General features: G+C 33.6%; 2 protein-coding genes across 4 annotated transcripts in view; both read left to right on the top strand.

Annotated features, from left to right (window-relative positions):
- Nucleotides 1–26,655, top strand: part of Atf6 (activating transcription factor 6) — a 284,449-nt gene that overhangs the window by 158,773 nt on the left and 99,021 nt on the right. The gene's annotated exons all lie outside the window — the stretch shown is intronic.
- On the top strand, nt 16,747–18,244 carry LOC124986531 (proteasome activator complex subunit 3-like). The gene has a single exon (XM_047554927.1). It carries the CDS (start codon nt 17,261–17,263, stop codon nt 17,990–17,992), a length of 732 nt encoding a protein of 243 aa, XP_047410883.1. The 5' UTR covers nt 16,747–17,260; the 3' UTR covers nt 17,993–18,244.

Here is a 26,655-nt window from a genome sequence, read left to right as displayed (position 1 = left end):
TCAAAAGCCTACCAACAAAGAAAAGTCCAGGACCAGATGGGTTCTCAGCCGAGTTCTACAAAACCTTTAAAGAAGAGCTCATTCCAATACTCCTCAAAGTATTCCATGAAATAGAAGAGGAGGGAACCCTCCCAAACTCATTCTATGAAGCCAATATCACCCTGATACCTAAACCAGACAGAGACACATCTAGGAAAGAAAATTTCAGACCAATATTCTTAATGAACATCGACACAAAAATTCTCAACAAAATTTTAGCAAATCGCATACAAATATATATTAAAAAGATAGTGCACCATGATCAAGTGGGTTTTATCCCAGGGATGCAAGGTTGGTTCAACATATGGAAATCAATAAATGTCATTCACCATATCAACAGACTTAAAGTTAAGAATCACAGGATTATTTCAATAGATGCAGAAAAAGCATTCGATAAAATACAGCATCCCTTCATGCTCAAAACACTAGAAAAAATTGGGGTAGTGGGAACATTTCTTAACATTATAAAGGCCATCTACGCTAAGCCCATGGCCAATATCATTCTAAATGGGAACATTCCTTAACATTATAAAGGCCATCTATGCTAAGCCCATGGCCAATATCATTCTAAATGTTGAAAAACTGAAAGCGTTCCCCCTAAAAACTGGAACAAGGCAGGGATGCCCTCTTTCACCACTTCTATTCAACATCGTCCTTGAGACTCTGGCCGGAGCAATTAGACAAACCAAAGAAATTAAAGGGATACGAATTGGAAAAGAAGAACTCAAGGTATCCCTGTTCGCTGATGACATGATTATATATTTAGAGGAATCTGGAAATTCCACCAGAAAACTTTTAGAACTCATAAGTGAATTCAGTAAAGTAGCAGGTTACAAGATCAATGCTCATAAATCATCAATGCTCATAAATGCAATGCATTTTTATACATAAGTGATGAATCTTCAGAAAGAGAAATTAGGAAAACTACCCCATTCACAATAACATCGAAAAAAATAAAATACTTGCGAATCAATCTCACAAAAGAGGTGAAAGACCTCTACAATGAGAACTACAGAATACTAAAGAAAGAAATTAAAGAAAACCTTAGAAGATGGAAAGATCTCCCATGTTCCTGGATAGGCAGAATTAATATTGTCAAAATGGCCATACTACCAAAAGTGCTATACAGATTCAATGCAATTCCAATTAAAATCCCAATGATGTACCTTACAGAAATAGAGCAAGCAATTATGAAATTCATCTGGAAGAATAAAAAACTTAGAATAGCTAAAGCAATCCTCAGTAGCAAGAGCGAAGCAGGGGGTATCACAATACCAGATCTTCAACTCTACTACAAAGCAATAGTAACAAAAACGGCATGTTATTGGCACCAAAATAGACAGGGAGAGCAATGGTACAGAATAGAGGACATGGATACAAACCCAAATAAATACAATTTTCTCATACTAGACAAAGGGTCCAAAAATATGCAATGGAGAAAAGATAGCCTCTTCAACAAATGGTGCTGGGAAAACTGGAAAACCATATGCAACAGAATGAAATTAAACCCCTATCTCTCACCCTGCACAAAACTCAACTCAAAATGGATCAAGGACCTCGGAATCAGACCAGAGACCCTGCATCTTATAGAAGAAAAAGTAGGTCCAAATCTTCAACTTGTTGGCTTAGGATCAGACTTCCTTAACAGGACTCCCATAGCACAAGAAATAAAAGCAAGAATCAACAACTGGGATAGATTCAAACTAAAAAGCTTTCTCTCAGCAAAGGAAACTATCAGCAATGTGAAGAGAGAGCCTACGGAGTAGGAGAATATCTTTGCCACCCATACTTCAGATAGAGCGCTAATTTCCAGAATCTATAAAGAACTCAAAAAACTCTACACCAAGAATACAAATAATCCAATCAACAAATGGGCTAAGGAAATGAACAGACCCTTCACAGAAGAAGATGTACAAGCAATCAACAGATATATGAAAAAATGTTCAACATCTCTAGTAATAAGGGAAATGCAAATCAAAACTACACTAAGATTTCATCTCACCCCAATTAGAAAGGCGATTATCAAGAACACAAACAATAATAGGTGTTGACGAGGATGTGGTGAAAAAGGAACACTCATACATTGCTGGTGGGGCTGCAAATTAGTGCAGCCACTCTGGAAAGCACTATGGAGATTCCTCAGAAAGCTTGGACTGGAACCACCATTTGACCCAGCTATCCCACTCCTTGGCCTATACCCAGAGGACTTACAGTCAGCATACTACAGAGATACAGCCACATTAATGTTCATTGCTGCTCAATTCACCATAGCCAGAATGTGGAACCAACCTAGATGCCCTTCAGTTGATGAATGGATAAAGAAACTGTGGCATATATATATACAATGGAATATTACTCCGCAATGAAGAATGATAAAATTATGGCATTTGCAGGCAAATGGATGAAATTGGAGAATATCATGCTAAGTGAGATAAGCCAATCTCAAAAAACTAAAGGACGAATGATCTCGCTGATAAGCAGATGAGGACATATAATGGGGGGTGGGAGGGGTTAGCATTAGGGTTAGGGTTAGATTTAGGGTTAGGGATAAGGAGTGTGGTAAGAATGAAGGAAAGAAGGACTGTATAGAGGGAAAAGAGGGGTGGGAGGGGTGGGGGGGAACAGAAAAAAAATAATGAATCAAACATCATTGCCCTATGTAAACGTATGATTACACAAATGTACAAATAAACAACATGTATCTCATTTGTATACAATAATAATAAAAAAATAAATAAATAAACTCTCATTCAACTCTTCAACACATAAAAAATAGAATAGTTATGTTAAGTATTCACTTAACCTAGGTTACTTAATGATTACATCAGCATTATTCTCTCTATATATCCTTTTTCTAATATAAAGATTGACACCTTTAATATATACAAACTAAATAGTTCACAAAGCTCTGTCCCATGCATAAACTCATTAGTTTCTTACATAATCATGTAAGTATACCTAGTCCTATTTTATAGATGAAAATTGAGGCAAAGAGGTTAAATAGTTTATCTAAGGATATAAAAATTATAAGCATTAGAACGAGGGCAATAGTTGAGGTATTCTAATTTAATACAATGGTTTGTTTTTTTCCCTACAGGTGCTTTTTTCTTTACACCTGATACTTATTAGATATATTACAGATTATATAAATAGAAAATTATACTAGCCTTCCAAAACCAAATTTTGTTGCCAAATCTGCTATACAGGTTTGGTGGAGTTTTTACTTAACTTCAAATTTTCTGTTTGTTAAAATTACCTGGTAATAGATTAAGTACTTCATTGAGTTACATTTTTATAATACTAAAGAATAACTTAATGATCTAAAAGATTTTAATACAACTTCTAATTTAAAAAAAAGGAATAGAATAAATAGGCATTGAAAGGTGCTTTTTTAAAAAATAGGAACTGAAATTATCAGTGTTAAAGAAGAAATGTCTTTGCTGTTTCTTAAAAAGGAAGTAGGTTAACCAAAATAGACTATCATTACACACTGTATACATGTACTAAAATATCACAGTACCTCATAAACATGTTCAATTATGTATCAATTAAAATAAATAAATATTTTTAAATCTTTTTGTGTCAGTGACTGTTCTATGCAAATGTCTAGTTATATAGACTGTTGAACAAATTTTAATTTTTGTTTCCTTGTTTCTCATTGAGAAGAGTGGGTTTGTGTGTGCGTGTGTGTGTGTGTGTGTTTGTGTGTGTAAGTGAATTCTATTATTGATTCTGTATGAGGCATGCTAGATCTTTGAGATCAGAAAGTTTTGATCTCAAACTCCTTATTAAATATGATTCATTATTGTGTGGTTTTAGGGGATTTGGTCATTTGTTCTTTGACTCTGTAATAGATTGATTGCTAACATAAAAAACATTTCTATGGGCTCTTCAATTGCAACCATAACACAGTTTGTTTTATGTTTGAAAAATGATTGTTCAATAGTCTATATAACTAGACATTTGCATAGAGTAGCCATTGACACAAAGAATGATTTTAAAATATTTATTTATTTTAATTGACACATAATTGAACATGTTTATGAGGCACTGTGATATTTTAGTACATGTATACAGTGTGTAATGATTATATCAGGATAATTGTCATATCCATCATTTCAAACATTTGTTGTTTCTTTGTGCTGGGAACATTCAAAATCCTCTCTTTCAAAATGAAAAATTAATTGTTATCATACATAGTTATTCTATTGTGCTATAGAACATTAGGAATTATTCCTCCTATCCAACTGCACCCCTGTATTATTAACAATTCTCTCTCCATCCCCACTCCCTTTCCCAGCCTCACACAAAGCAAAGGCAGACTCATGAATGATGGGCAGATTCATCTAAGTCAAGATAATTTTCCAAGTGTTCATTATTTGTGCGTTCTATTTAGTAGTCTTACTATTTTATAATGTATTTTCTCTTTTTAGATTGTATGCTTTCTCTGGGGAGGGATAAAGCCTATTCATTTCTGTTTGTCATTTGCAAGATGTATTGCAGATTGTGCAGAAAAGGTCCTAAATAAATACTGACCACTCAGACCACTATTTGTGCCCTTTAACATTATTTTTTTTTATGTCCTTTTTAGGACATAAAGAAGTTATTGGAGTTGGGGTTTGCAGGAGCAAAGGAAGACATTTTTCTCAAAGAACATTTAAAATTACTTTTGTAATTTGGATAATACTGAAAAAGTGTCAAATATATAGTCTGCATAATGTGCATGGACTTTTAGCTACAGATTAGAATCATTCCTGAAAGACTTCTAAAGTTACACTCAGTAGAGATTTAAGTAATCAAGTTTTATAATCAAGAACTTTAATAATAAAGTTTGAGAACTTCTTTCTTATTAAATTTTCAGATTTTTTTGTGATGAAGAAAATATTTCCCCAGAGCAGAACTGCATTCTAGGAAAAAATATTTTTTCATATCATGAATGGAAAAAACTGTGTTTTAAATGACTCAAGAGCAGACCTTTGGAATCTGCATTTTAGCCTCAAATTTGCCACCCATTGACATTTTCTGTGTGACTTTGTACAAATCATTCAGACCCCCTTCAGTTTCCTTATCTGTAAAATGATAGTTTTACATTTTCCTTCTAGATCTATAGTTTTATTTTCTTTGAATGTGTTTGTGTTTGTGTGTACACATGAATACTGTCATGTTAGTAAGCTGTAGTATTGCTTTAAACTCTTTGAGGTCACTAAAGTGATTCAATTTAGTGGAGTTAATAAATTTTAAGAGTTTTGAAAAATAGCCATTGCAAAAACAACAAAATGTCAAGTTACAAGATCAGCTCATAAATTAATGATTTGATTTTTTAATAGCTGGCATTTTTATAATTTAAATTTAGTAATCATTTATACAATGTACAATATGTCATTCTTTAATCCTTATAATATTCCTATGAGGCAGGTAGAGTTATCCTCATTTTATAGATGGAGAAAATGAGACGCAGAGTTAATTAATTTTTCTATTGTGACATAGGTTAAAAGTGAAAAAGCCAGAATTTAATTAGAATGAATAAGTCTGGCATCGCTGTTTCATTTCACTGCATTGCTTTTCTAAAATTTTTATATCCAAATGTCAGATCTTTTAAAGGCATCAACTTGGGGTTTAATTTCATTGCTCTGTTCAAAACATATTTTGGGTTCCTTTGGGTTTATTTTCCAAAGAGAACAAGACCAAGACAAAGCTCTGTGGAAAACTAAGCCATGTACCACTTAAGGAAATAGTTGTGGGAGGAACAAGAACCAATAGGTAAATACAGAGGAAATGATTAGAAATATAGGAGGAGAATTAGAAGAAGGAAAAAAAATTCAACCTGTTTATTTTATTTTAAAATTTGGAGGTCAGGGAAGAAGAGTTCAAATGGAGGTGGTCAACAATATCACATGTTACAGAGCTCTCTGAGAATGAGAAATGAAAAATCCCATTTGGTTTGTGTAAACACAGAAATCATTGGTGACTTGAGATTACATTTATGGTAGAGTAATCAGAACAGAGTCCAAACTAAAAACTGAAGATAACATGAAAGAAATTAAATGGAGACTTTGGTAAATTTGATACTGAAGGGAAGAAGAGGTAGCCTGGATATAATTAAAGGAGAAGAGAACTAAGGGTGTATATGTCTGTTTTAAAGACAGGAGCAATATAAAGGTAGAGTGTTAGATAAAGAGGCTATTATGATTGGTTTATATACATATAAATGTAAGAATAGAGCTATGTTTTATGCTTAACTGATGTTCTGAAGAAAAATAAACAAGTCAGTGTTTGTTCTTCATTTGTATTAATGTTTTTCTGTTTAAAACAAAGCATGGAGAAAGTTGAAGAATACTTTTTGTTTGTTTATTTGCAGTAGTACTCAAAGAAAAATAAAAGAGCATATGGAGCTAAAACCAGATTTTTTAAAAAAAGAGAATAATATTTAAAGTATTCCTTGAGACATCAAAAGTCTTCCAAATCTTGAATAAGGAGTACATGTACTTCTTAATAATGGCAGTGAGTTTTTAAAATATAAAAGTTGATAGAACTGTTTCTAATTAAATTTATTTATAGTAATCTTTGGATTTTTTTCTCATAAAAAACTAGCAAAGTAGTCTGTTAAATCGTTCTACATCTAAAAAGAATTTGCTACAAGTTTTTTGATGATGTCATAAAACTTAACTATGGAGGAAGCAATTATTATAGTTAGAAAAACTTGATAATTTACGATCTGACTCAGGATTAAGGTCTGAAACACTCATGTCATTTCCTTTCCTTCCCCTATATGCAATGACTTACTCATTTTGGATCCTGAGTTAACTTTTGACATTAGCAAATCTGAACACTGACACTTAGTTGGTTTTTCCTGAAAACTCTTAAGGCTAGTAATTGTGTGATATTTATTTTAACACATTGCTGCTAATCTATGGAAATCCTTTTATGGGTAGACTTTGAGGTGGTATCTAATCCATAATATGGACATCACACTGAAAGCCAGTAGGACAGATGATTAGCTGAGAGTGGGAGTATAGTATCTAACTGAATACTTCTGTGATTGTCTGTTTAATGACTTTTTCCCCTGTCAGGCTGTAAGTACCTCGAGGGCAAAAACCCTCTATGTCATCATCATCACTCTGTTCTTAATACACAGCATAGTGTCAGGTATTTAATAATTAACTAATGAATGATTGAACAAATAAACTGGATGTCACAACCATTAGTTTGACATAATATTTTAAATTAGTTGATACCATCATCATAATGTGATAGAGAATTTGATAGACCAGCTTCTTGGGTATTTATATCAGGGTCTTCTGTGTCTCATTGTAAAACCAGTAGGCAACTGATTCTGAGTCTGGGCTTTGGGAAGTGGATAGATTTGAGCTAAGAAGGTGAATTTTAGGAGCTATAGACTTATGCTCATTAATGGGAATAATGGAATTATCTGGAGAGAGACTATAGAGAAAGAGGAGGAACCAAGACTGAATTAGATTTTTGTTTAGTTAGAAGGGTGAGCCAGCAAAGGAGACTGAAAAGGAGCAGTCTGCAAGGTATGAGGAAAGAGTGATTAATTATGACTGAGAGTTCAGATAAGATAAAGGTAAGTATCCAGTAGATGAATCAACATGAAAGAAAGTCATTGATGTCCTTGACAAGAGCCCTTTAGTGATAGGCTAGAATTGAAATATTAAGATTAAGGATGGATTAGATAGTACGGAAGTGAGAACAGCATAACTTGTAAGAATTTTCCTATAAAAGAGAACAGAGAAAAGGCAAAAGGGTAGAATTTCTTTCCTCTTTTTTTCCACTGCTGGGGATGGAACCCAGGGCCTTACACACGTTAGACAGGTGCTCCACCACTAAGCTATACTGTGTAAAGAAAGCTAAACTTTCTTTTGTGATAGAGGTAAGACAAGTTTAGAAGTAAGAGGTTTTAGGAAGATAGAAGATATCTGATTTCTCTTTTCTCAGTGAAGTACAATGTGATATTATCATCTGAGACTGAGGGTATTGGAGGAGATATAGGAGAATTGAGGAGAATGGAGCAAGAGCAAGTATAAAGTAGTTGTTTTAGCTAGTGGGATAGTAAACCTACTAGAGAAAGAGTTGTATTGTCAGTCCTTGGTGGGGTACCAGTTTGCAATATGAGATAATGGGCTTAAAGTGAAATCTCAGCAACAAAATGACAGGTGTGGGGATACAGTTGATTAATAAGACGTAGTCTCTGTATTCAAGGAATTTATAATCTAGAGAATGAAAGGCAGATAGTTAATTACAATACAGTATGGTGATTTGATGATCAAGGTAAATATGGAGTATTGTTGAAAAACACAATAAGGAGTATGGGGGAAGGGGAAGGACCATTCTATGCAGGGATGTCTTTGCGGAGACCTGATTGTTCTGAACTACCTTACCTAATGCTATGATATCATTGTTCCTGAGGACAAAAATGTTTTAGAAGATAGGACAGTCATATTATATTATTACATCTTCATCTAGTAACTTGTTTTCTTTCTGTTAGCATCATCAGATATCTTTGAAATTTCTGATCTTCTTTAATACTTTGAAATGCTGAGCGGAAAAGGGCCGTCTTTCTTCTTTCTCATCTCTTTCATCTTTCCTCAGTTCTAACTGTTGGAAACTGGAAAATTTATAAAAACTTGTAGAATAAATTACTATCATTTGTAAAATAATATAATTTTGTTTCCATTTGGCATGGTCTTTGTCATTCTCAAAATAAATAAAACTTTAATTTTGTGTTGTTGTAATCAGAAATATTTGAACATTTAGTGTTGTTCTTGAATTTCTATTTCATTGCCTAATGAGGAATTAGGAACTATATGCCACCTGGAAGGCTGTAATTCTCTACTTCCAAGAACAAAATATATGGCTGATTTGAATTCATTTCTTTACCATATGAAGTAAAGATTCATTATTTATTATAACTTGTAATTAAAATTAATAGTAATTTTATATGCCATGCCAATGCTGTGTATTTTTTAAAGTGAAGATTAGTTTTATTTTTTTAGAAAACAAAAATATTTTGAGATATAGTGGACATAGAAAAAACAGTATTTAAATATACATTTTGTAAGTTTGGACAAGTATATATATCTGTGAAATCATCACCATAGTCAAAATAATTAGCATGCCCATCATTTCCAGAAGTTTTGAATTTCCTCATATCCTCCATGTCCATTCCGTTCTCTATCACCGGGCAATCATCTCCTTCTTTCTATTAATGATAGTTTACATTTTTTAGAATTTTTTGAAAAAGCTTGTACATATTCTTCCAGTATAATTATCTTGATATTCATCTACATGGTTGCATTTCTTTGCTCTTTTGGTATAGTGATATAGCACAATTTGTTTCTTCATTCATTTTCTACTTTTGGCTACTACAAATAAAGCTATTATGAATATATACAAGTCTTTGTAAAGAATATATGCTTTCATATGTATAAATACCTAGGAGTGGAACGACTAGGTATGTAGTAGGTATATATTTAAGAAACTGCCAAACTGTTTCCCAAAATGGTTGTAATTTTACATTACCACCAGCAGTTTATGGGAGTTCCAATACCTCCATATCTTGGCCAACACTGACATAGCCAGTCTTGGTTAGATTTTAGGGATTCTAAAAGCTGTGTAGTAATATCTCATTGTGGCTTTAATTTCCATTTTCCTAATGATTGATAATTTTGACTGTCTTTGTATGGCTTATTTGCCATCTATACATCTTTGGTATGAAGTCTCTGTTCACATCTTTTGTGTTTGTTTTTTTTTAATTGATTTCTTATTATTGATTTGTGAGTTATTTTTGTTCATTTTTGTTTTGTCCTGTTTTGTTTTAGCAGCTTAAAACAATACCCATTAAAACAAACAGTATTTCACTGTTTCTGTGGATCTGTAGGCTTGGCACAGCTTTTGGGTTCTCTACTGCAGGGTTTAATCTAAGGGTGCAGTCTTATTTTGGAATTCAACCAGGGAAGGATCCACTTGTAAGTTCATATGAATGTTGTCAGAATTTAGTTCCTTGTGGTATGTTTTACTAGTTCCTGCTATTAGTTGTAGATTTCTATGTTCCTACTACCTGGGTCTCTCCAAAGATCAGCTCACAACATGGCAAAATGCTTCATTAAAGCCACCAAAAAGGGCTGGGGAGATAGCTCAGTTGGTAGAGTGCCTGCCTCACAAGCACAAGGCCCTGGGTTCAATCCCCAGCAAAGAACTGGCCATGTTGGCACATTCCTGTAATCTCAGCTACTCAGAAGGATGAGGCAGGAGGATCATAAGTTCCAGGTCAGTCTGGGCAACTTAGCTAGACTCTTTCTGAAAATAAAATGTGTTGCTCACAGGTAGAACCCTCTGGGTTCCACCTCAAGTACCATCCCCCAACAAATAAACAACAATAATAAAAACAGCAAGAAAGAGTTTGTTTATTAATTTATTGTAATTACAGAGGATTCAGATGAACAATTAGATGGGAGAGACACATAGGACAAAGTATATAGGAAGGAGCATGAAGCTTCCATGCCCTCTCCTAGAGCATTAACCTCTAAGCACCTCTACATGTTCAAAATCTTTGAAAGTTCTTTTTATATTCCAGATACAAGTCCTTCATCAAATATGTGCTTTGGAAATATTTTCTCCTGCTCTGTAGTTTATCTTTTAATCTCCTTATCATTGTTTTTTAAATAAAAGAAAATTTTAATTTTGATGAAGTCCAATTTGTCAACTTTTTCCTCATGGATTGAGTTTTCATTCTCTTAAGAAATATTTGCCTAACTCCAGGTCACAGAAATTTTTCTCATACGATTTTTCTTTTAAAACTTCTAGAGTTTTATATTTTATATTCAAGTCTATGGTTCATTTTGAGTTATTTATTGTATATGGTTCTAGGTATGGATCAAAGTTTACTTTTTGCTTATGAATATTCAGTGCTGTGTTTTCATTCAGTAGCTTTTTTTTTTTCATCCAATATCTTTTAAAGGAAAAGTTAAAGCAAAGTCACATTAAAAGATATATGGTTGTTAGTTTTCCTTGGTTATCCTTGTAAGTTTGTACATTTTGCTGAAACTTTGTAAAACAGTACCCTGTGATTGAACTTCTTCAATCTCAAATTTCCAGTCTTTATACTTAACCAATGAAATGTTATTTATATACTCTTTGGAAGCATAACATATACTATAGATAATTATAGCAAAAAATGTAATGGGTAGTGAAAGATATTGCCAAACCAAAATTCTGAAGACGAGAGATCAGTGCTAGGGAACACAGAAAAGTAGTGAAAGAGACTAAATATAAGGTTCTTATTATAAGAATTGTCTGCTACTTTTTGTTTAATCTATCAGTGGTTTGTTTTCCTTAATTTAGAAAAAAGCGTCATTATCACATCTTAGAATTATACATAGGTACATATTCTATGCATTGGCTTAAAAAGTAAAAAAAAAAAAAGCAAGTAGTATATTCTATAGCATTATGCAGTCTTATTTAGAACTTAAAAAAATTTTTCTATTCAGCTGTGAGTCATTAATTTTTAGTTTAGTGGGGGAAAAAAGAAATTTGGTTGGGGGGGAAGCTGATGCAGCATTTATGTAGGCAATAGGATAACATGGGCTTTGGAGTCAGGTAAATCTAGATTTTTAAACTACATTGTTCTACTACTTACAAACTTAAAAACTTTAGGGAAATACTGTTCAAAGCGTCAGTGTTTTTACCTTTAATACTGTAAACATAAATAGTTACCACTTCCTGGCTTGTTGAGAAGTTTGAATGAAATAATAAATCAAATACTGACACAATTCTTAAGACATAGTAGGTATTTCAATATGTGTTTATTTCCCTACCATCAGTGAATTGACCTTTGAAATATAGGTCTACTGTATGAAGAACTCATAAATGAGTACGTTAGAGGGAAGAGTTTGTTTTCATTAGATTTAGAGGAATCATCCATGATCTGTCCTCCTCCAACCCCCTAGAATGATTCATTTTTATAGTAGTATTTCCTTGTCATCCAACAACAAACAGAAAATTACCATGTTTTGAAAGAGCATTAAAATGGCAATTTTTACAACAGTAGCATTCATTACATTATTATCCACTATCTAACTGGACTTATGAAGATTTTATTTACCTAACTGAATTTATGAAGTTTCAATTTAAATAGTTGAGATCTACCCTTTTTATGTTTTTACAGGAAAGGTAATCAGAAATTTGAAAGGAACAGCTCTTTCCAAACAGAAAGATAGCTAGAATCTTTTTCAGTAGTCCATAACTTCTATTAGTCTTTAAAAGAATGATTTTTGAGTTCATTAAATCTTTCTTGTATTGATTCTAATTCAGTGTTCATTTCACATGGTGTCTGTGGAAAGTACAGAAGAACAATATCATGGAAAACTGAGTAATAGCAGATGAACGTTTTAAGTAGTTCACATTCATTTGATCACATCACATTCATTAAGTGACATCACATGATAATTGGAAGAAACTGTGTAGTCTTTAATCTGACCTTTCACATTGACATTAGATAGGAGCCACATAACTGATGTGTCATGAGTTCATTCAGAAGATGTAATAAACACTATATTTATTTGTAGTACAATGCCAACCTTTATAGTTTTCTTTGAAGTATTAATAATATACACACATAATCATATATAGGTTTTAAAAAGTTTCATCAGCATAGGCTCTTAATTGTTAATAGATAAAATCACACAAGGTTTTGAGTTTTGTTTATTTGTAGATAAAGCCTGTTAGCTGACATCTTTATATGAGTTCACAGGTTATTAAGAAGGTTAAAAATTAATAAGATAATTTTAATTCAGATTATAAAATAATTCAAGTCCATTCTGATGAAACAACTTAGTCCTGAGGCTTTGAGTCTGCTTTCTAGTTACAAAATTTATTTTTCAGTAAAATATTTAAGTATATATAATTGCCTATTGTACTGAAATGGTCAGCCAGATTTTTGTGTATTTATGGTTGCTGCTTATTTAAAAGCTATTGTTCTCTTAGGATTCTTTTGCCAATATTTGGTCTTATGGGAATCAAAAATATTCAAAATAAATTATTTGTAATTTTTTATTTTTAGTTGAGTTTTATGCAGTTGACCTGGTTTTAAAATATAAAATTTGGGAGGCATATTTTCCATCTACCAAAATGTGAATCTTAATTTTATTTTGAAATAAACACTTCTGTTTTAAGAAGGTGAATAGTAGTAGTAAATACCAAACTCTCTCTCTCAATTTTTTAAACTTCTGGTACCTTTTTTATTTAAGAGAAAACATAAATAGGAGATATCTTCAGATCATAAAAGTTTTCTTTTTTTGAAACTTTTAAGAATGAATTTTATTATTCAAAGAACTATTCTAAGTTGTGACTGTCTTTTTAAATAATTGTCCCCCCTGCACACACATAGGGAAAGCTCTTCCAACTGTGACTGTTCTCAAATAATTATTTAATCAATTCTATTGTTGTTATTCCAACAAGATATTTACTGAGTAGCCATTATGTTCCTGGCTGCTCTCTCTGTAAAGAATCCAGCAATGGACAAAAACAAGCCCTTATTTTTACATTCTAGAGGCAGACACTAAACTAAACATATACAAATAAATATATAATAAAATATCAATTTGTGATAAGTGTTAAGAAAGAAAATCAGAGTAAGAGGCCAGAGTAATTTTAAGTGAACATTGAGAAATTACAGATTTTTTCATTTGAAACATATGAGTTCTTTGACTTGTCTTTTAAAATTTACTTTTTGCTATTTCTTGGTGAAAATTTCTTAAAGAAATTAAGAATTCACTGTACATTCACTAATTTAAAACTCTAGCTCCACCTAATGAGTTTAGCATTTACAAAGGGAGGAATAGAGGAACAAAGTCTTTGGTTAATCACTACTTTACTTTTAGCAGTAAAGTCTGCAGCTCATGAAATTTATAATTCTGGAGTGGTTTCAGCTTGCACCAGCCCTTGGGGAGCCTGTTGATACAGCACTGAGTTACAGGTTTATTATTCAGCTGTAAAGTTTAATGCTTAGGCATTTTCTTACATCTTCCTCTCTCAGTCAGTTGAAATCTTGTATTTTTGCCAAATAAAACAAATCTCATACTAATAAGAACCTATAAATAAACAGGAGCATGAGTCAGAACCAGCATCACCCTATTTCTTTTGGGTACCTCTCTGATACTCCCCAATATGTTCATTTTGCACAAACATGTAGTACTGCGTAACTACTGTTCTACAGATGAACTTTGATTATTTAAGTGACGTCTATTTTTTAGAACTAAGTCATACTGTAACTGAACAGTAACTGGTAGAATTCTGGCCTGTTACCAGAATCAAAAGCAGAATGTGAAAATCTGCATGCTGTTGATGGGAGAAAAAAAGAAATATATTTCCTACTTTTTCTGTTGAAAACCCTGAAGAGTTCAGTCTGGAATACTGCTCTTAGATCTCCAAAATGGATTTAAAAATGATGTAGCATAATTCAGTAATTTTTCAAGGGGGGGAACCCTCAGTAAGTCACTTGAAAAGTCACGTCTTTTCTGCTGTTCAGGTCCTGTCTGCTAAAATCTTATCCTGTCTTGCTTTATTATTTATTCATTCAGTAAAATTTCTTTGAACACTTACTGTTACCAGACACTGTGCTACCAAAGAATATATAAAAACAAATAAGCTCAAATCTTTGTTCTCAAGGAATTTATAAAAGTGGCTTGTAAATCCAGAATTAACAACATTTGAATAGTATCTATAAAAAAGATAAAGAATGCCCTGAGATTATACATAAAACGATTACTGTTTATGAAGCACTTACTGTCCTTGCTGTTTTATATAAGTTATTTCATCTGATTCTTTGAACAGCTTTATGAGGTAGATATTATTTAACTTGTACCAGAAGCACTAACTTATCAAGGAAGGAGGAGGTGGTATCAGGGAAGGTTTTTGAAAAAACATTTCTTGAGTTGATTATGGAACAATGAGTATGGTAGAGAGTGGGAGGATGATGAGGCAGTGTGACATTTCACACAGAGAGCTGCATATATAAATGTGTAGGACTCTTGAGAGAACTATTTTGAAAAGTAGAGTAGGTTCTGGGAAATAAATCATGGCAGGATCTAGATCATGAAGGAACTCATTGGCCATGATTAAGGAATTTGGTCCTTACCCTGTAGAAGACAGAAAAATGATTAGACTTGCATTTCAGAAAGAAACTGTGTAATTGTTTGCACAAGGCATTTAGAAGGGTTTTACTTTAAAGGAAATAATTTCCTTTAAGGAAAGAAATTTTCCTTAAGTACTGACTTATGTTTATTAAAGACAGTAAGTCCCTGTTTTTTTTTTTTTTTTTTTTCTGTATTTGCAGCAATCTAGGAGAAAGAAGGAGGTGGAAGTGATTTATTTGTCAACTCTAGAAACTGGCTCTGTTAGGGTTTTTAATAATGACAGTGTAAAATTAAGCATTTTACAATATTTACCAGAGGGTGTTCATAACTGATAAATTAATTCACTGAACTAGATAACTTAAAATGTGTTGCAACCCAGAGATGAAAAATTCTGTAAATTCAAGAAGATAAACATTACTACCTACCAAAGTCTTAAGATTACCTGAATTTAGTCCTATTGATTATATTTCTCCTAAGTTTTATACACAGAGAAATAAGTGAAAAATGTACTTGAAGGATTAATACCAATCCATATTTCAAACTTACATTTATGCCCAATTGTTGACACAACAACAGTTGCTTAGGATAGTTTTGTAAATGGAATTCTCATATAGGACACAGAATTATTTCTTTACACAGCATAGTTTCAGAGTTGGAGGATATAAAAAAGGATAAATCAATTCATAAATTTGGAAGTATTCCTAAGAAGAGTGGTATGTTAATTCCTGGCACCACTACACGATGAACCCTGCTGGTGTGGTGAAAGAAGAAACTGACCTTAACAAGACCACACTCTACACAGCTGTCCTTGGCATTCTTCCACCTGTTAGGACCCAGGATTAATTCCATGAGTTGAATCAAGGCATGAAACTGCATTATATAATTTTTAGAAAACAACTGCTGATTGCTGATGGTTGATGGGGGAAGAAAAAGTTAAGAGCTGTAATTTTCCTACCAACCACTATTCATGTTAACAAGGACTGAAAACATTATGAATGAATAAAACTCTTACATCAGACCAGAAAAAAAAATAAAAACAGCTAAATCCCCTAAAGAATTATATATTCTATTATCAGACATCTGAAGAAAATAATTGCATATAAGTGATTGCATTAATCAGTGTCATAATATAAGTAGAAAGAAACTTGCCCACTTCTCTAAAAAAGCAACTAGAAACACATTTTGAAAATAGAACCATTTGTTAAAATATATGTATGTATATATATGTATGTACATGTTATATATATAGATATCAAATTCAGGAAATATGACCTTGATACTTCAATCTAGCATCTGGATTCAAATTTAACTATCCCAGAAAAGATGAAGTTTTTGTTGTTTGTTTGGTGCTGGGATTGAACCCAGGGCCTCACCCACATGCTGAACCTCTGAGCTACATTCCCAGCCCTAAAAAGATGAGTTTTAAGAAGAGTCATATAACAGTTTTTGTAATTTAAACTAAAATTTGTGGGAAGTAAGCCATAGAAGATCTCAGAAGTTTGCTAATGATTAAAAAATATCACTTCTGATTCTTTAACGGGAAAGCTGAATTACCAGTACAGGTGGGACATAACCGCCCTCTGACGTTGAGTTTTGTTCTGGAGACTCCATTTGGTGAAGTAGTTTCTAGGATTGTGTATTCTGGATGCAGGAACCGTGCATTTTATTGAGCTCCCATGTAAAGAAGTATATTGACTTGTCATTGCCAGGTCTTTACAATACTTAAATGATGTTCTTTGGAACTTTCGTTTGTATTCAGGCTTCCTGCCAGCTAGGCCGAGGTGGGGAGGGACAGCTTGGGGAAACAGATCCCGCCAGGTGTCCCCTAACAATGTGGTCCCTGATGCTTACCAGCTAGACCACTGAACTGTGGGCTTGCAGTGACTTGGCATGTCCTGGGATGCTCCTTGGTCTACCCGAGGCATCATCTGCAGGATGTGATTGGGCGCGGGTACTGGACCCTGGACGTCATTTCCGGTTTGGTCTGTTGGGAGTTGGTGACCACAGCCGAGGCCAAGTCCAGCCTGCCAAGGTTGTGTCTGCCCCAATACTGGACACCTCTGGAAGCCATGGCTTCCCCGCTGAAGCTAGAGCAAGACGTGCAGGGGAAAGTAGATTCGTTCCGGGCCCGTATCGCACAGGAGGCCGAGGATCTGGTGTCCACCTTCTTCCCTCAGAAGTTGTCAGAGCTAGATAGCCGGGTCCAGGAGCTCCGGCTGCAAGATCTATCCAGAATCCGTTCCGTGCCAGCCCCGGAGCCACCCGCCACCCCAGACACCGCCGGGGATGGGCCCAACCGGGATCCTCTGCCTCTGCAGACCCAGTCCTCTGTCAAGGTGCCTGGCAGCGAGGGACGTCTTCTGAGGAGCAACCAGCATCTGGTGGAGCTGATTGAACGGGTAAAACCTGAGATTGAGCTGCTGAGAGAGAAATGCAACACTGTGCGAATGTGGGTGCAGCTCCTCATCCCAAAGGTGGAAGACGGCAATAACTTTGGAGTGTCTATCCAGGAAGACACCGTGGACCAACTGTGGACTGTGGAGAGCACAGCAGCCTCCTACCTACGCCGCTTCTCCACCTACTATAACACCCGGGCCAAACTGGTATCCAAGATAGTGAAGTACCCGCAAGTGGAAGATTATCGCCGCACAGTAGCAGAGGTTGACGAAAATGAGTACTTGAGCGTACGCCAGATCCTGCTGCATGTGCGGAACCAGTATGCCACCTTGCATGATGTAATCCTCAAAAATATTGAGAAAATCAAGACCCCTAGGAGCACCAACACCGACAACCTATATTGAAAACCTTTCTCCACCACACTACTTCAGGAGTTGACCGAGTAGCTAGAAGGCTGGTTATTAATGACTCTGCAGATGATTGAAATGACTGGAAACCTGTTAACCATTTAGTTAGAATTTCATACAACTTATCCTCACACTGAATCCTCTTTTGGTATAATTTTTTATTTTCCTTTTGGGGGGCATGGGGACAAACCATCTGGTAGAATGTGGTAAGGTTGTCCAAGGAGAAAGGACTGCCATTTTAAAAGCAGTTTTGTGAAAGATTATTGGCCAAGGTTTATTTATTATGGCATTAATGACATTGAATGGCTTCAGGGGTTACTTATAAAGTTTAAAGGAGAGTTAAATAAAACTTCTCCTGAGTTTCTACTAAATGTTACTTTGTTAAAAACTGAGAAATAGTCGTTTACATCATAAAAATATTTTTTTTTCAAAGAAGAGAGTTTAAAGAGATGTGTTTAGGTCATTGTATGCCTCCAATTTAGCAGATTGAAATAAACATGATTATAACATTTTATGATGGTCTATTGTACTTATCTGAACTTTCATTTTTAGAAGTATAGGATTCCCTTTCTCCTCAGTTGGACTCATAACCTTGATATTTTCCCACACTGATGCATAAGTGTGGAATGCTTAAGATTTTAGTTCTCCTAAAGAAATGAACTCCTACCTCCCTTAGAATAAAGAGAAATCTATGAAGATGACTCTCTATACAACCTTCTTCTGCATATACATTTATCTCAGAAATCCATGATAAACCCTTTAAGTCTTAAATCACATTTACTTTTTTAAGTCCTCATTAGAATTTTCATCTCACATGGTATTGGTCATTCTTTCAATATAAATTTGGTTCTGTCTGCTTTGCTGCCTTGTTGAGGGGAAACCTTTGTTTATAGTTCTGAACAGTCACCTGTACTATTGGTATTTTTAAAGTTCAGCATTTACAAATTTCATTTACAGGTAAGGTAAAGTATTGCACTGTGAGCCATATTATGCACCATGGAGAATTTCTGGGCTTATGATGTGATGTGATGTGATGTGATAAATGAATCCTTTTCCCAAAATGGTTTTGGTCAGTTTCATCTTTTTTGATGATATATTAGTCAATTGAAGTATATTTATTCAAAACACCATTGTCTTGGTATAATTTGAGGATATTGACCACTCAGCAGTACCCATGAAAATTATATAGCACCAATTTTATAAAAGGGCAAGTAGGAGTTAATTTTTGATGCCTTTTAATATATAGGGATGAGATTATTCCTGTGCATAATTGACAACTTCATCTCTTTTCCAAATGCAACTAACTAGATTGTGCTCTGAATTCTATTTTTAATACTGTATATATATATATATATGTATGTATACACACTGTATGATATGTATATATACATATATATGTGTGTGTGTGTGTGTATATATATATATATATGGTATATCCTTAATCTTTTAATATATTTTGTAATAATAATTGTAAGCAACAAATTACTTCTCAAATGAACTTTTCCGTAGGAAAATTATGGAGATTAAACTTATTTTTTTGTGTGTGAGAAATGAGAATGTATTTTCCAATGAAATTTTTTTTCTACATAAGACCTGTGAAACAAGGTGACTGTATGAGAATCAGAGTCCAGTATCTATTATTAAGTCTTCTGTAATTCTGCCTTTTATTTTCCTTTTTGGAATATCTTCGTAAGGATAGAACAAGATAATTTCTTGCTGCAAATGAAATTACCCTGATATCTTGCTATAACATTATTATTTTATCTGCTTTTTAAAACTGATTCTAAGAATTCTCCTTCCCCACTATCAATTCCCCATTTAATAAGAGAAAGCCTTTTGAATAAGACTTTTCCTTTCAGAGTTTCTTCAGTACTATGTTTGGTTGCCAAGGGTGAATCTTGATTGTGCAGACTTGACTCTAAAAGCTGCTGTAAAAATGATTTCCTACTTAGCAATAAGAATTTTTTGAAATGTAAAGCTGAGGTCTATTCTTTTGCATTTTTTAAAAAAATAAATATTTCTGAGTTTGAACTCCATTATTGGTGGGTGGTTTTTTTGGTTCTTCTAAAGTAGTGACACTCATTAAGTTTTTCTGAGGTGATGTCATCATCTGTCCAGGAAGTACCTGATTCCTGGCATTTCATTTGCTTTTTTACTTTCTTTTCTGTTTCACCTGAAGGAATAAAAAAGAATACATTTCTCCATCAATAAGGTGAATTAATTTGAGAAAAAAAATTGTTTTAATCACCATTTAAAAATTTTTATCTATAGTTATACCCAGAAAATGTACTTTATACTTTGGGCCTGTCCATACTTTAATTGATATGAATATTTGTCTATTCTAAGCCATGGAGATTAAAAAATATTCTAAGCTGGCTTAGTGGAAAATTTATTTTTAAAGTAAACTCCCCAAATATGATAACAAGATAAAACAGATTTATTCTTTTATATATTCAAATGTATTCTTAAAAAGCAATGACCAAAAAAAAAAAAGATTCCCTAATAGACATCTTGCTGGCATTTCACCTCCCCATAACAGTTCTCTTTATTTCCCTTGTAAGGTATTATACTTGATTTGGAAAAGTGCCAGGAACTTCATCAGTTCACATCCTTTGAATGGCATTTAGTTGTACGCAATTGTGTAATGGTAAGGAGCATCTAAGTGTTGCTCAATTTTTCCACTAACAGTAATCTCTGGTTTTAAAATTTCTGCCCTTTGCATAATAACCACCATCTTTTGTGCTTTTTCCTTTTACTCTTAAACTGTTAAACCCTGTGCCAGACTGAAATAAATTGTTTCTAATCCCAGGCATTCCTTTTACTAAGAAAATATGCAAGTACTTTGTAGTTAAAGATTTCTGGTATTTACATTTTGCTCCCTGCTCTACCACTGCATCAAACTAAACTGATGGTGGAATGCTTTTATAAAGTCCCTACTTCTACAAAAATGAATCCCTTTGTGATTTTCCCCTTTCTTGAAAATGAAACATTAGTTCCTAATGCTAAAATATGGTATCCAATATGAATCAATCTTCTATTATTTGTAATAGACTTAAAGCCTGTTTTTACCCCCTTTAAAAGACAACTGAAGAGAGGGAGTGAAATAATATGTATTTTGTGTTTAAGAAGTAAAGAAAGAAATTAAAGACCTCAGAAATGGAAAGACCACTCATGTTCATGGATAGGCAAAATTAATACTGTTAAAATGGGTATTCTACGAAAAGCAGTATACAGATTCAATGCAGTCCCCATCAAATACCAATGATATTCTTGACAAAACTAGAAAAAGCAATCCTAAGATTCATTTGAAAGAATAATTTTAGCCAAAACAAAATTCTAAGCCAAGAAAGCAATGCTGTAGGCATCATAATACCGACTTCAAATTATAATATGGAGCTATAGTGACAAAAACTGCATGGTATTGGCATAAAAACAGACACATAGATCAGTGGTACATAATAAAAGATACAGAGACAGACCTATACGTGTACAGTCATCTGATCCTTGACAAAGATGCCAAAAACATACAATGAAGAAAAGATAGCCTTTTTAAGCAATGGTGTTGGGTCAACTTGTTATCCATATGTAGAAGCATGAAACTAGACCCTTATTTCTCAGCCTGCACAGAAATCAACTCAAAATGGATCAAACACCTCAGAATTAGACCAAAAACTATGCAACTTCTGGAATAAAATGTAGGGTCAAGGGGCTGGAGTGGTAGCTCAGATGCAGAGTGCTTGCCCAGCTTGTGTGAGGCACTTGGTTTGATCCTTAGCACCACAGAAAAACAAATAAATAAAGATATTGTGTCCTTCTACAACTAAAACTATATTTTTAAAAAATGTAGGATCAATACTCCAGGACTCCTCGAGTTAATAAGTGGGATGACATCAAATTAAAAAAACTTTTGCACAACAAAGGAAACAATTAGGAATGTGAAGAGAGAACCTACAGAGTGGGAGAAAGTCTTTGCTAGCTACTCTTCTGACAGAAGATTAATATCTAGAAGATATAAAGGACTCAAAAAACTTTGCATACACCAAAAATATCAGCCCAGTTAATAAATGGGTAGAATTAAACAGATACGTCTCAGAAAAAGCAATGCAAATGCCCAATATATGAAAAAATGTTCAACATTATTGGCAGTTAGGGAAATACACATCAAAACTTCACTACACGGAGATTTCATCTTACACCAGTCAGAATGGCAGTCATCAAAAATACAAATAATAAATGCTGGAGAGGATGTGGAGAAAAAGGACACTTGTATACTGTTGATAGGACTGTAAATTAGTACAAGCACTGTGGAAATCAGTATGGAGTTTCCTTCAAAGACTACGCATTGAATCATGGTACAACCCAGCCATACCACTCTTCCATATTTATCCTAAAGAATTAAAGCCATCATATAGTGATATGTGCATATCCATGTTTATAGCAGCACCAATCTAGGTGTCCATCAACAGATACCTGGAAAAAAGAAAATGTGGTATATATACACAATGGAATTTTATTTAGCTAGAAAGAAAATTGAAATTGTATCATTTGCAGGAAAATAGGTGGAGCTAGAGATCATTATGTTGAGCAAAATAAGTCAGATTTTGAAGGTCAAGGGTCCAGGGGTGGTATATTTTCTTTCACATATGGAAGCTAGAGAGGAAAAGGAAAAGGGGGGTGGGGATCTCATGAAAATCAAAGTGAGATCAGTAGAGGAAGGGGACCAGGGTGTAGAAGGGAAGGAGGGAGGGGGGAAGTGCTGGGGAGTGATATTGGCCAAATTATATTGTTAAATTATGTGCATGTTCAAATACGTAACAGGTCCCATCATTATGTACAACTACAATGCACCAATAAAAATGGGGAGAAAAAAGTGGTTTAAAAGCTCATTTTGGAATTAAATAATTTTAGTTTTAAATTCTCTATGATTCATGAAAGTCACAACTAAAATTTGATTGGAAACTCCAAGATTAGTCTTTTTTTTAATGTTTTTTATTGGTACTTTATAATTTTACATAAAAATGGGATTCATTTTGACATATTCATACATGTATGTAACATAATTTGATTAGTCTTATTTCCCAATACTGCCTCTTACCTCCCCTTCTCCCTTACCCTGATCTCTTCCCTCTACTCTACTGACTTCCCTTTTATTACTATTTTTAATAAGTGCATTAGAATTATATGCAGAAGTGGAACTTATTGTTTTATATTTGTATATGGTTTTTAGAATGTAGTGAAATAACCTTTCTATTCTTGATCTTAGTCAAAATGCTGAAAGGTAGTGGAATAACTTTCTTAAACCACATAAATGTTGTTAGAAGAGTCACAATTTTAAAGTTCTTAAACTTTTGAGTTGAGTTTTAAAAATTACTCAATTGTTTATAAACTTTTTTTGTTATCAGAGACAACATTTTTTGTAGTCTTTATGAGGTTTATTATTTCTATAGATCTTTTACCAAATGGTCTGAATCACTAACAGATAAGTAGGTGATTAATTTAAAAAAATTTTTTTTTAATTTGAAAAGGACTGTCTCACGGCTTAGAAATTTGAAAAATCAAAAGGGAGAACTCACCCATAGTCCACTAATTTAACAAAATATTAAAATTTATGTGTGTGTTTCACTTATTTTAAAGGATGTATATATATGTTTTCACATCATAGTAACTTAACATGCATACTTTTGTAGGGGATAAGCATTTATATTTTAATTTGTTTTAGTAGTATAATTTTATTTGACTGATATCTTCAGACTCAGATAATAAACCCCCATCCATTCTGTCTTCCAAAGATTTTTAAGGTTCTGTTCCCTAATTGTGTGAATATTTGTCTGCAGCAGGATTTTGTTTTGTCTTTTTTAAAATTAAGAGAAAAATAGAAATCAAATAGTAGGAAGGACATGACTATGAGCATATCCAGTTAGATTAGAAATTTACTGTTTTTGTTGTTTGTGTGTGTGTTGTGTGTTCACACACAAATTGAACCCAGGGTGTCTCGTATGCAGGCAAATACTTTACCCCTGCATTATACCCCTATTCCTATTCTGCTTTTAAATTGGGGCTCCATAATTGTTTAGCAATATCTGTGATCATTTTATTATATAGTACTGATCTTTTGGTCCTCCCAAAAAAAGTTAATTATCTGTATAAAATATCTTCAACAAAGCAATCACAGTTTCTTATACAGATCCCATGAATTGTTCTGCTTATGTGATTTGGTATGAATAGGAGAGAATCTGACTTCTGTCAACATTTAAACATTTATGAAAAATGCTATTGTTCATTGACATCAAGGCATTTTAAAAAAATACTGTCTTTTTGAAACAAAACAAAACAAACAAAGGATCCAGTCAGTTAAAGAAACAGGTGCTGGACTACCCCTGTTCTCTACATTCAAAAATTATGCTGTTAAGATATAGAAATATTTGCCTACTTTGAACTGAAAGCATCTGTGATTAGCAGAGTTTTATAGAAGTTTCATTGTCTTTTCATCAACAGGTGTTTTTTTTTTTCTTTGCTTTTTTACTTCAATGAATCTTCAAGGTCAACAGTAGAATTTTATCACTGAGGCTTAGTGATCCCAGTGGTTCGAGTTTAAAATGTTTCACTAGTAAGCTGAATTCAGTGAATTCTCTCACATATGGAATGTCAAGTGTTATTTTTACCTTTTGATGAAAAACTTATAGGATATGAAGAACAGGGATTAAATATACCATCAGGAAGATTAGAATTCCTTTCACAATTTGACGATTTATTTAGCTTTATTGTTTAATTCCATTTTTTCTTACGAAGTTTTACAAGAATACATTGAAAATAATATTTGCTACCAATAATATTGCTTTTGAAATGTAAAGCATTTTGAAGTTCTTAGTTTCCACTTTGGATTGAAATGTAGAGATGTATTTTCACCCCTTTGTTTTACAGATAAAGAAATTTAGACTCAAAAAGTTATAATCTCACAACTCATTTGTCCCAAAGCAAGGTATAGAAGTCAAATCATCTTCCCTTGCAGGCTAGTGCTCTTCTCACTGCATTCTACTACCTTCTTATTATTGGTAAATGAAATTATATTAAAAGAGAACTCTAGAAATATGCAAGCCAAGTTTCAACAGATTAACATCCCCTCAAAGTGGTGTATTTTATTCTGTGAAATTTAAGAGAAGTTGAAATGTTTCCACTCCAGAATGGAGCCGAGGAGATGTTCTATACCATCAGCAAAGCCCTTTGTGTTGGAGGACGGTGCTGTTAGAGCATTTGGAGATGGACCAGAAGAGTACAAGAGTACATGAATCTGTTTATTTCACTTTTAATGTCTGGGTTTAAAATATTCTACTGACCAACTCCCTCATTTCCCAGTATTCACCAGTAAGAAACTGCTAAGTGGAGTTGTGATGACTGCTTTTCCTAAATAAAACCTACATAATAGGTTTTCTTTTACGAAAGAGGTTTGAAAGAACCATTTCCCAAAAGGAGTTATCCTCTAGAGCTGCACTGCTTATTACAGTAGCCACTAGTCTTGAAATGAGACTAGTCTTGATTGAGATGTGCTATACGTATAAAATGCACAATAGATTTTGAAGATTTAGTATGAAGGAAAAAAATCAAACATTTTAATACTTTTTATGTTGATTGGGTATTGAATGATAATATTTTGGATATATTGGGTTAAACAAAATAGATTATTAAAATTGATCTCACTCGTTTCTTTTTACTTTTTATTATGTGCACTAGAAAATTTTAAATTACATATGTGGCTTGCATATATGGTTCATAGAATATTTCTTTTAAACAACACTGTTCTAGTGCTAATATTTTTTTAAAGTAACTGATGAATCTAAATTTCCCCTAGTGGTATATTATGAAGACATAATTTAATAAGTATAATTTGGGGGGAGGGCTATTGGGGATTGAACTCAGGGGCACTCAACCGCTGAGGCACATCCCCAACCCTATTTTGTATTTTATTTAGAGACAGTGTCTCACTGAGTTGCTTAGTGCCTTGTTTTTTCTGAGGCTGGCTTTGAACTCCCAATCCTCTTGCTTCAGCCTGCCGAGCCACTGGGATTACAGGCGTGTGCCACTGCATCCAACAAGTATTTTTTTTCACTTCAGTAATTTTTTTCTTTTTATTTGTCATCTGGTTCATAATGTATAATTCAGTTAAAGCCATTCAAAGATACCAGAAAGACCCGATTTAATACTTCACAAGCCAAGTCTTCTCAGAGTCCAACTTAGATTTAGAATTCAGAATGCCTGAAGGAGTAGAAGAATGCTAACATGCCTCTTAAGCATGCTTTCTAAGTACATATGTTAATCCCATCTTTTAGGAACAAAATATAGTGTGAGTTAGTATTCAGTCTTATTAATTCAGGACTACTCCGTAGGCGTTTTTCTTTTCTTTTTGTCTTAGTCAGCTTTTTGACTGCTGTGACTAAATGACCAAAATCAGGGATTAATTCACTGATTAGGTTAAGACTCTTACAACCCAGTCATTTCTCTTCTAAACCTTCCTGCATTGTCTCACATGTGAGCTTTTGGGTGACACCTCTCATCCAAACCATAACACTTTTCTTTTTTGTATTGGGGATTGAACCCAAAGACACTTTACCACTGAGCTACATCCCCAGCCCTCAGTACCTCTGCTGCCTAAGAGTACCTATAGT

This window comes from Sciurus carolinensis, chromosome 1, assembly GCF_902686445.1.
Source record: "Sciurus carolinensis chromosome 1, mSciCar1.2, whole genome shotgun sequence".
Taxonomy (NCBI): domain Eukaryota; kingdom Metazoa; phylum Chordata; class Mammalia; order Rodentia; family Sciuridae; genus Sciurus; species Sciurus carolinensis.
This window is presented reverse-complemented; position numbering and strand designations above follow the sequence as displayed.